Source organism: Histoplasma capsulatum, genomic scaffold, assembly GCF_000149585.1.
Source record: "Histoplasma capsulatum NAm1 scaffold_4 genomic scaffold, whole genome shotgun sequence".
Lineage (NCBI taxonomy): Eukaryota > Fungi > Ascomycota > Eurotiomycetes > Onygenales > Ajellomycetaceae > Histoplasma > Histoplasma mississippiense.
The window spans coordinates 276592-288000 of NW_001813979.1; the positions used below are offsets into that span (position 1 = coordinate 276592).

The following is an 11409-nucleotide window of genomic DNA, read 5'->3' on the forward strand; positions in this document are numbered from 1 at the left end:
CCCCCAAAAAAGGAAAGAAAGAAATAAACGAAAGAAAAGAAAAGACAAAAGAAAAAAATAAAATACTTCACAGTCGTAAAATGTGCTAAATTATACATGTACAGAAATTGCCAAGTCGTTTGTTGGATGGTGTCGGGTGGTTCCTTGACTACAAAATTTATACAATATTGCCTGCCATGCCCATCAAAATCGCCTGGGCAGCAAGTTGCAGAGACCAAAGCCCCACTTTCTTAAATCGCCGTTTCCGAGCCTGTTCATCCACAACATCTTGAGCGAATGCTTCGTAGGTCTGCGTGAAGAGGGAAACTGTCAGTCATCCTGAAACTCCACACTAAACGGGAAAGGGAGGAGGGGGAAGAGGAAACTCACTTCAGCGGACAAATCGGTCATCAACCCACTATCGTATATTGTCCAACTGCCATCGAAATCACTAACGCGCTTCACAAGTCGACACTGGATAGGTATGAATGTGCGCTTGGAATTCATGTACGCGACAATGGGCCGAATGAGCGCGTTGTTGACGTATGAAAGATCCCTAGTGAATAGAGGAACAACAGCTCGTATGTTATTAAGATGGATGCGGAGATCAGTAACGACCAATCGTTTATCGTCCTCCCCTCTCCCTGGAGAAACTAGAACAGCATGGCTCTTGCCATTGGCCTCATTCTGAGAAGCTGCACCATGGGGAGCAGAGCCGTTAGGATGTGTCTGGTAGCGATTCGACGTAACGGCGGCTTCTAGGCGGTCGTAAAAGTCTGACATGACCTTCGCAAGGCTCTCATCATTGTCGGCCGGGAACATGATGTCGGCTACGATATCGACATTGCCTTCATGGATCCATGAGAACGGGCCTTCAACGCCACGGTTAAGGTGATCAATACTAAGTCCATCAATACGGATTCGACTGTGCTTTTTCCACGGGCTAGCCTCGCCGTGATCCTCTCCACCGTCGCCCAACAGCGCGCCCGTATAAGAATGTGTTTGCCGGGGGTGGATCGTAAATATAGAATTGTCAAACGAGCCAGACATAGTATTGGCGGACATGAAATCGTAAAAGAGCCACTGGCGTCGGAGCTGGGGCAGGTCACAGGAGAAAATGGAGACTGAAAATGGTCGGAAATTATTTGGCTGGTAAATTGTGACTAGTAGATCCTGCATTTTGAATGAATCAATCTCGAAGTCACCTGGGTTGTGCTCGTGTCGATATGATTTGGGGTCGAGGTCACCCTCGGGCCAGCACACATGGGTCCTGTCGACGATACCTCGGACGCCAATCACTTCGACATCTCGCAAGAGGCCTTTGCCATTGAACCATTTGGCAAATGATAGAGTTACGTTGACCGTGTTAATCGATACGTCGAACTGGGTATAATTCGTATCTTCCTCCTCCACGTCCGAATGATTATCCCTTAACGCAGCAGCAGCAGCCGTTTCAGCCGCTGTTTTAGGTGAACCTTTGCTCACGTTTCCGGCACCTTGGCCAGGGCGCCTCGAAACGAAGACGTTTTTGAACGTTATAACGCCATCCTTCCATTTAGGTACGATTGCTGATTCGAAAACAACGGTGAGTCCTGAGGATTTGGTTAGGTAGTTGCCTACCCATCTCGCCAACGTTTCTGTTTCGAGCAGTCAGGACGTGCATTAAAAGAGACTATTTGAAGAGAAAATTGGACAAAACAAACCTTGAGCAAAAACAGTATTAATGGCTAATATCAGGAGAGAGAAAAAAGTTGTGGTCCCAAGAATAATCCACAGTACATGGCCAAGAAGAATCCAAGAAAAGAAAGCTCCAATATCATCTACATTGAAGGGCCGGATACTTCGTATTGAGAACCACTTGAAACGCACTTTGAGCCTTGACCAAAACCCAGTTGCGGCAGCCAGTAATTCTTCCTTCGTGGGTCGATGGGGCAATCGATCCGTGAAATGGCTGGTTGTCGTAGAACTACCACCAGTATGCGCCTTTCCTGACACAGTTTTGCCGTTCGAGTGTAACGGCGATAGTGCAGGTTCAGAAGCAGATCTAGATTCAGATTCAATGGGCGTCACAAATGGTTGATTGGAGGTCTTAGTGTCATCGGGTGGAGATGACGTGCGCTGTGTGGTGGTGTTAGATGTTCTGGAGGGAATGTCGGCGGAGGTTTGCATATCATCATCATCGCCCCCCGACGAGGTATAGATACTTCTTCTCCAAACGCTTTTCGCCAAACCTCCCAGCCTGTGTTTATCCACATATCCCGTACTTCCGTGTTGACATATTATCTTTTCCGTAGAAGTGATAGCGCATGACGCGCCGGATTCCACAGCATTAGAAGTAGGTGAAGTGCCCAAGACTAGAAAGCCGCCAGATGCAAAGCGTCTAGTGATCTGTTTAGCATTTGTAGGAGAAGAGTATGAAAATGTCCTTGACCAATTTCTCCGGAACAAACCCTTGGCAGTGTTTGATGGAATTGCGGCACCAGTTATAAACGATGACCAGGCTGCGGTGGAGGATTGCTCAGCACGGGAGAGGAGGGGATGCGCTCGTTTGTATATGTTCGCATATAATCGACGTCCTATGTGGCCAGACATAATTTCCTTGTCATCCTGGAACGCTCCCTGGCTATAGGGAGAGCATCAAGCGTCGTAAGATAGATGAAAGCGTGGCATGATTGATATCCCGTTCCATTAAAAAAAAGGATGAAATCATCGGAGGAAGATGTTTGTCTGGTTTGCATCCGATCATCATAAATTTTCCCACACTCCGAACTTTTCCTTCGGCGTCAATTAGCAGTAACATCTAATTAAGTCAGAATCAAACAGCTATTTTATGTTCATTCTTCCTTTCTTTAAACCCCATACACCCGAACTTTACGAACTACGGCCACGGTGCTTAGAAAATGCCAGCACCCACGGCACGGATCAGGTACCCAGAGGATGCCGCTGACAATTATCAGACCTCCGTAGGGTCTCAGATTCCCCCTCAGCGTACGTCCTGTGACAGAACACCTATCGCAGGTCACTCATAGCACCCAATCGATCAGGAATGCAACATGCTAACAATAATATACAGATGAAGAAGACATTTTAATTGACACAAACGCAGTGGCGCCTACAGAACCCTCTTCACAATCTAAACACCACCCCGAACAAAACCAAGAAGACACGGAAATGCAAATCGACCTCGAAGGCCGTCCCGTCTTCACTCCAGCAGCTTCATCCGAAGGCGCTTACCGTGTAGAAACCCGCAAAGTCCCTGTTCCCCCGCATCGCATGACCCCTCTAAAAGCCACATGGCCCAAAATCTACCCCCCACTCGTCGAGCACCTAAAACTACAAGTACGCATGAACATCAAGAACCGCTCTGTCGAGCTGCGCACATCGAAACACACAACAGATGCGGGCGCGCTGCAGAAGGGCGAGGACTTTGTAAAAGCGTTCACGCTCGGGTTTGACGTCGACGACGCCATCGCGCTGCTACGGCTAGATGATTTGTACATCGAGACGTTTGAGATAAAGGATGTGAAGACGCTTGGTGGGGAGCATTTGGGGCGTGCTATAGGGCGGATTGCGGGGAAAGATGGCAAGACGAAGTTTGCGATTGAAAATGCGAGCCGGACTCGTGTCGTGCTTGCGGATCAGAAGATTCATATTCTGGGCGGGTTTCGGAATATCCATGTTGCAAGGGAGGCAATTGTTAGTTTGATTTTGGGGAGTCCTCCGGTAAGTGCCTATATATGTCGTGTGTCTCATGCACAATTGTTTCAAGATTTATATATTTGTGGGTGCTAATGTGTTGGATTGACTGTAGGGCAAGGTTTATGGAAACTTACGGACTGTGGCAGCGCGGATGAAAGAACGGTTTTGAATAAAACGGCTCCTAGGAATGATACCTACAGCGGAATAGCAATGGCGTTTGGGGTTATACTTTACCTTGATCTTAATTTGCAGTTTTTGCAACTATGCACTCATGCGGTTATTGTGGGAAACTGGATTTAATGAAATCAGAAAACATAATGAGAATCTATGAGTCCATTTCAATTACCTTATCATGGCATAATGAAGTGGAGTTTGCTCCGCACATCACACAAACAAGCCGGCCGAGAAAAGGAAAAGAAGAGGAAAAACCAAAACTGTCTAGAAAACCTCCCCTAATCCTTCTTTAATGGGTGGTAAATTTCCTGTATTCCCTCCCTCGTAATCACCATAACCTGTAACCCATCGCCCACCTCAATGTGTCTCTCCACTGCACTAGTAAACGCATCATTGACCAGCTGCAACGCAACATCCCTTGGCGGTGGCTCAGATGGCCGGGGCTGTTTATCCATGGCATTCCCTTCACCAGATCCAGGAAGGTATTGATTCTTAAAATTAACCTGATTATCCAAGAACGGCATAATCAAGCTCGCCGCTGCACCGGCCGCCCTGCAATATTCCCTCTCATAAGAGCCAACGGGATCATAGCTGTACAACGCACCCTTGCCGTCCTCGTCCATACCAGCTAGGATTGCATGCACATAGTAGGGGAAAAAGCGTTTCGAGTAGAGGATGGTGGCGAGACGTTGCGCACAAGCGTTCACGGACATGGGCTTGCCGTGCTTGTACTTGTACATTTTCACGATGGCGTCGAGGCGTTCTTTCAGAGCGCGACCGTCCGCGGCAAAACCTACGACGGACAGGACAAGATGGGCACCTTCTCCACATTCATCTCCTTCGCCAATTTTGAACAGCTTGGGCGCGTAGCGAGTATTGATATTGTAGCCGGAGACGGAACGAGTATCGCCTGCTAGGATTGCGTAGTCTTTTCCTGCGATGCCGAGTGTTGAACCACCGTTGTCGGTATATCTGGAGTCAAGGGGTTTTTAGTTGGGGCTATGAGCTTAGTTATAGCATGGTAAGAACCTTCATTACGAAGAGAGCCGAAGGGGAAGCTTACGGATTGAAGCCGTGATGTTGTTTGGGTCCGGCGGTTGTTTGTGGTTCAGTGAACGAATAACCTACGTCTTCAGCATGAGACGAAGGATGGTTTAGAAGGGACGTCATTTCGGAGGAAAAATGGAAAATCTGAACGAAGGCGGTGATATCTGGACAGCAGTCGAAAGTAGAGAAAATGGTATGGTGTATGCTCTATGCTCGTACGATGAAGCCGTAGTTGACCTCTTGCTCTCGTGCTTATGTCATCGTGCAAAACATGCAATTTTGACTAGTTACACAAGCCTGTTAGTGGGTAATCGTGAAAAACACCGAAATGATAAAAATCTTGAATAACATCCTCATTATTGCTCTCTATATCAACAACCAGTAGCTAATCTAAAATAAAAAGATTATCTACATCATTCTCAGTATGTGTGCCATCTTGCTACCGAGTCTCTAACTCAGCAAGCTTCTCACTGGTATAAGGTAAGGTCGGGGCTTATATAGTGTTGCTGAGCTTGTTCACTGAGTCAGGAGGTAGTGCCACTATCACAGGTTAAGATATAACGTCAAGAGAAATATCTAGGATGACTAGCGATAGCTACGGCGGCGGCCTAAGGTAAACAATAAGGATACCTAGTAGGGCTTACAGGGTAAGGGCGAAGGCTTAAGGTATGCGTCGTGAAGAAGTATACTTAAGGTGAGCTTATAGTCGTACTATGTAACTGAGTATAAGTAAGGGTATTTTGAGAGAAGTAAGGAAATCAAGATTGATCGTGATCAAGAAGATAAGCTCCTTGATCCTAAGGGTAATGAATGTGTTTATATACATCTTGAGATACATGAGGATAGCTCGGATAGCTTTTGTCAAGATAGCTATTATCAAAGTGAGAATAGCTGTGATCACTCTGCTCACTCAGATGATCTGAGTGATCCAAGTGATTCACTATGTCACATGATCTATTGTTTCTATTGGTTAACCAGATCTTCTCTTATCTGATGTCTAGCTTGCATATCCTTCTTCATTTAATCATTCCTTGTTCAATGGCTCTCAGAGTTGTGCTGTAGATTTGTAACATCATCCTTTTTCTTCTCAAGATAATCATTTCAATGTATAAATATCAAGCTTGTCTCTCTGTGAGATGTTCTTTGCAGTAAGTTTCTTCATAGATGGTTCTATTGATATGGCCTTTCATCATCACAATTTCATCACTGACAAAAATCATTTGATAAAATGTATTTCACTCTTTGATTTCAAAATGCCTCATCTGTGCAATTGTTGTTCTCATTCTAAGAAGAAGTGTATTGTTCTGTTGAAATTCATCTGTCATTATGATGAATATATTCATTTGGATCGCTTCTGCTCTTTCATGACTCTTGATCTTGATTGGGATAAATTGGTCGATGCTATCAATTGTATCAAATGTGAAGAAGCTGAGACTTGTGCTCATGTCTCTGAACTTTTCACCTGTCTGAATCATTTAGAAAAACAAAAGAAATTGTTGTGTTTCTGTGCTGATAAATTCCTTCAATCGGATTTGCAGACTGTTGAAGAGTTAAAAAAACAAGAAAAAGAGGAAGAGAGAAATCACTGTGAAGTTGAAAATGATCAGTGTCTTCTGACTCTCAAGAGTATTAATCTTTTTAATGTGATTTTTGATTCTCTCACTTTCAATGATCTTTCTTTACTTGATTTTTCTGTATCTGATTCCTCCGATCATACTGCTCAACTTTCTTCCAAGCATTCTTAAAATTTTCCTCTGATTTACAAGTATTTTCTGAGGTATTGTATCCTTTCCATTTCACTAGATAGTAGTTTTTATTGCTAATCCTTTACTTCTCTAATATTGTTTCAACCTCATATTCCTACTTCTTATTGTCGATTTCTGTCTTGTATTGTTTTGCGTTTTCAAGCGCTTTTTCCAATAATGAAACATGGAAATTTGAGTGTATAGATACAGTGTTCAGTAGTTTGAGTTTGTAATTAACTGATTCAGTTTTTTGCAAAATTTCAAAGGGTTTTAATTTTTTAAAGTCCAGTTTGTCATTTCGCTTTTTGATTTTCATGTTTCATTATAGCAAAAACACTTTCTCCCCCTCTTTAAACTTAAATGCCTTTTGATGTCTTTTGTCATAGTATTCTTTGACTCATTTTGCCACAAAATCAATGTCTAATATCAATTATTCATGTAACTTGTGAAGTAGACTAGCCTTTTCTACTGCTTTATTTGTCAAATTTCTCATAGGTAATTTTATTCTTTGCATGTTTGATTCTTTTCTGTAGTTGGTAAAAAATGGTGTGAATTCTGTTGTTGCATTTTTTGAACTGTTGTATGCTATTTGTGTCATGAGTAATAGTTCAACTCAATTGTTTTGTTGATAGTTGATATAGCATTTAAAATATTGTTCAACTATCTGATTCAACCTTTCTGTCTGTTCATCCATCTGCAGATGATAAGCTGTTGACTTTTTGCTGTTGATTCTCATTTTAATCATTAAGATCTGTCAGAATTTTGATGCAAATTTGATATCTCAGTCTGTGATTATCTTTTCTGATGTTTCATGATTGATGAACACATTTCATAAAACCACATATGCTGTTTCTGATGCTGATGTTGCTTCTTTGAACAGTATGAAATAGATGTACTTTATTAACCTGTCTGTTACTGTTAAAATAAAGTCATAGTGTATCTCTATTTGAGGTTCTCTAGACTTTGACAATTTGACAATAAAGTTTATTGCTATTAATGCTTATGGTTTCTGTAAAACTGGTATTAGCTGCATCTTTCTGTATGGTGTGTGTTTATCCAACTTGCTTCATTGACACATATCGCAGTTCTGTACATATTCTTGAATATCTTTTCACATTTCTGGCCAGTAGTATGTTCTTATAATTTTTTTCATCATTTTATCAGTTCCGAAGCTTCCTGCAGTTACCATGTCATGATTTTCTCGTATTATATCATTTCATACTGCTTTTGAAATGTAAATCAATCTGTTGTGGTAGATTATTCCATTATTCTTAATCATGTTCTTAGCCTGCTTGTTGTTTGCTATGGTGTTTTTGATCTTTCATATATTCTCAAAACTTGCTGATAGAATTTTCATAGCTCATATCATTTGTTGAATAAATGCTATTCTATCTTCCATGTCTTTGATGAATATTGCTTGTTTCTGACTTTCTTTTGTCATTAAATCTAATCTTCAGCTTAGTGTATCTTCTCAGACATTTTCTTTTTCTTTACAGTGTTGAATTTTGAAGTCATAAGCTGTTAGAATCTCTGACCATCTTACTTGTCTTCTCATCAACTCTTTAGCAGCTCAGCCAAGAGGCAAGGCGAAAGTGGTGGAGTGGAGCCTGTGGCAGGCTCTCTGACTGGTACCGGGGCTGGAGTTTCAGCAGGCCGACTGTGGAATACCAAGTGAAGGCCCCTCCGGAGCTCACCATGCCACGGCATGCCCTTCACCGCTGGCTCGCACTCCGCTCCTCTCATGGGGACTTCTCCTGGTACCACAGGCGTTTCCAGCATGCACATGCGAGGCTCACCTGTGTCTGTGGACACAACAAGAGCCCAGAACATTTGGTGCTCTGTCGACACTCACAGAGGCACTTTCTTCACTGGCCCAAGAGGCCAGCAGCACGGCCACACAACCGGGCGACAGCTGTTGCCTATCTAGGGTCTCTGACCCCTACAGACTTTGTAGAACTGCTGGACTGCACGCAGTTCTACACACGGTACTGCACAAGGTAACGCAGCCGGCTGGCTGCAAACCATCTGACAACCCCCGCAGCAGTTCCACGAGGCCGGCCTGCTGAGTACACCCACGGTAGCTAGTGCAACTGCCAGGGACATCACAGTCTATGCAGACAGTACAGATAGCACAACTAGGCTCATCTGTCTCAATTAGCTGTGGTGTAATCAGTACAGTCTACGTGTCTGACTCAGCTGATATGGTTTTGACTGCCGGCATTGTATCTACGCGTGCTCTGCTTTGTTTTCCTCTCGTTTGCCCTTGTCTCTATTGGCTCAAATGCTTCTTCTTCCTTCTTTTCTTTGCTCTCTCTGTCATTCTCTGCTCTTTTCCTGTCACAACCTTCTTCAGTGCTCTCTCCTCTCTTTTCCCCCGGGTCTGTGCCAGATCACGTGACTGCAAGGTGTTGCAGATGACACAGTCTTTCCTTCACCTCTCTCTTTTATTCTTTTCATTTCAGAACACACACTTTCCCTCTCTTTCTTTCATTATTTATCTTGTCTGTCTTTCTTCTGATGTTAGAAGCACAGACAGATTTCTGATCAACTGAGAGAGGTATCCCTCTCTGCTCACTATAAAGCCTTCCAGGCACGGCAGCGGCGGTCCCCTCAGGGAACCACACTATAGCCCCACCATGAATGGCCATACGTCGGGCCAGAAGTGGATGCGCAGCTCAGAAAAATCCTTTGCAATGAGCTGAGTCTTCTCAAGAGTTGCCACCTGGATTCTGTTTTCTCTCTCTGTGTACATAGAAATCTCTCCAGCGTAGCACGTCTCCATGCCCTTCGGGAGGCTTCTGAAACACGGGCGCTGCCCGTGTTTTCTCCGGGACGTTAAACCTATACATACATACATACATACATCATCAACTCTTTAGTTGTCGTAAAGTACTGCAAGTTGTGGTGATTCAATAGTATGATGACTTGGTGTTTGACTCCGTCCAAGTACACTCTCCACTTTTTCAATGCCATCATTATAGCTAACAATTCTTTATCATGCACATCATAGTTCTGCTCTGCTGGTGTTATTGTCCTTGCATAGCATGCAATGAGTCATAATTGTCCTCTTTCATCATGCTGCTGTAGCCTTACATCTATAGCGCAATCTAAAGTGTATATATCCATGATAGATAGTTTTTCTGAATCAAGTATTCATATATCCTCATTTTGAAATTCTTCTTTTATTCTTTTGAATGCTTGTTGCTGATTATCCCTCTATTTAAAAGGCATATTCTTTTTAAACAGAGTTGTTAACAGCTTTGCGATTTCTGAAAAGTTTTTAATGAATATTTGATAATAATTTGCTACCCTGTGGAATATCTGTACTTCTGTAAATTTTTTGATTGAGGCCATTCTGTTATTGCTTCAACTTTCTTCAGATCCATCCGGATTCCTTCTGTAGAAATAATATGTTCTAGATTATTATTATTATTCTTCCATTATAGATGTATGCAGTCAGTGACTATGACATCTACCTGAAACACTCCAGGATTTTTCAACTTAAGAATAAGCTAATATACAAAGTCAATTTAATACAGCAATAGCAGAATTCCAGCCTAGAATCAAACAACTATTCAAACTATTCAATTTAAGAAAGAATATCAAAAGAATGACAACAGATCAATACATTCAATTTAAAACAAATGAAATAAAAAGTATAAAAAACAGTAGCTATTAAAAGAAAAGAAAGCATTCACAAATCAAAACAAGTCAAAATCAAAAATACTCAAAATGAAATAAATTTCAAAGCAAAAGTAACAAAATAAAAACAAAAACAAGAACAAAAATTAAAGCAAATACATAGAAACAAAAGAAAAAAGAAAAACAAAAATTGAATTCATTATCAGATCAAACTATTCAATTGAAATCTTGTAGCAATAGTTGATTCTTTCAAATATTCAATCAAGAATTCATTTCCAGTTTTTGTATTGAACAAAAGTTTTAAATTTAACTGTGTCAATTCAAACTTCTCTCTCAATCTCAATCTTAACTCTGTATGCTTTGTACAAAGTAAAAGAACATGCTTTGGGTTTTCATATAACTGACAATCTGAATATAAATCACTTAAATCATTTCCAATCTTTGTTAAATATGATTTAAAATAACTATGTCCAAGTTTTAGCTGCATTATTGTAGCAAAAAGTTTCTTTTTACATTTTATTAAGCAAGCTTTCCATTTTGGCTTAGTTTCAAACCTGGAATAATGTACACTCTTTTTTTGTAAAAACCAGATATTTTGCCATTTTTGCAAACAATATTCTCTTATTTTTCTCTTAATATAAGCCCATGTTACAATTCTTTGAAAGCAGATTTCCAATTCAGTTGCTTTTTTTGCAGCTTTATCAGCCATTTCATTGCCATATATACCCATGTGAACAGGCACCCAGTGAAGATGAATAGAACAATTGAGTGAGATTTTTCTTTGAATATTTTGAAGACTTTTCAAAATCAGCTCTAGCATTGACTGTCCACTGCTGATTTTATTACTTTGAAGTCTTTTAAGCCCAGCTTGACTATCAGAAAATATCCAAATATGCTCAAATCATTTCCATTGTTCAATCTTTATCTCAATCAATTTGAAAGCTCTTGAAATTGCAAATAATTCAGCATTAAAAACTTCTGACTCTTTTCCAATTTGCCAAGAATCAAGAATATAGTTTTTATCATTTTCTGAATATGCTATTCCAGCTCCAAAATTGCCTGTTTTCTCACATTTTGAGCCATCAGTGTATATAAAAATTGCTTTGTTTCTCATTTGTTTTAG

The 11409-nt window shown here is 41.4% G+C and overlaps 5 protein-coding genes across 5 annotated transcripts; 2 read left to right on the top strand and 3 right to left on the bottom strand.

The window, feature by feature from the left end:
* Positions 1–157: 157 nt before the first annotated feature.
* Positions 158–2571, bottom strand: HCAG_04099 (predicted protein; the record flags this gene model as incomplete). The annotated part of the gene is made up of 4 exons (XM_001540209.1): positions 158–289; positions 370–1595; positions 1683–2333; positions 2430–2571. 4 exons carry the CDS (start codon positions 2569–2571, stop codon positions 158–160), a joined length of 2151 nt encoding a protein of 716 aa, XP_001540259.1.
* Positions 2572–2879: 308 nt separating this feature from the next.
* HCAG_04100 (hypothetical protein) lies at positions 2880–3847 on the top strand (the record flags this gene model as incomplete). The annotated part of the gene is made up of 3 exons (XM_001540210.1): positions 2880–2967; positions 3053–3702; positions 3791–3847. 3 exons carry the CDS (start codon positions 2880–2882, stop codon positions 3845–3847), a joined length of 795 nt encoding a protein of 264 aa, XP_001540260.1.
* Positions 3848–4130: 283 nt separating this feature from the next.
* Positions 4131–5022, bottom strand: HCAG_04101 (proteasome component C5; the record flags this gene model as incomplete). The annotated part of the gene is made up of 2 exons (XM_001540211.1): positions 4131–4824; positions 4916–5022. 2 exons carry the CDS (start codon positions 5020–5022, stop codon positions 4131–4133), a joined length of 801 nt encoding a protein of 266 aa, XP_001540261.1.
* A 2899-nt stretch (positions 5023–7921) lies between these two features.
* HCAG_04102 (predicted protein) lies at positions 7922–8645 on the top strand (the record flags this gene model as incomplete). The annotated part of the gene is made up of 2 exons (XM_001540212.1): positions 7922–7951; positions 8211–8645. 2 exons carry the CDS (start codon positions 7922–7924, stop codon positions 8643–8645), a joined length of 465 nt encoding a protein of 154 aa, XP_001540262.1.
* Positions 8646–9138: 493 nt separating this feature from the next.
* Positions 9139–9620, bottom strand: HCAG_04103 (predicted protein; the record flags this gene model as incomplete). Its single annotated transcript, XM_001540213.1, has 3 exons — positions 9139–9147; positions 9295–9442; positions 9508–9620. 3 exons carry the CDS (start codon positions 9618–9620, stop codon positions 9139–9141), a joined length of 270 nt encoding a protein of 89 aa, XP_001540263.1.
* Positions 9621–11409: the final 1789 nt, after the last annotated feature.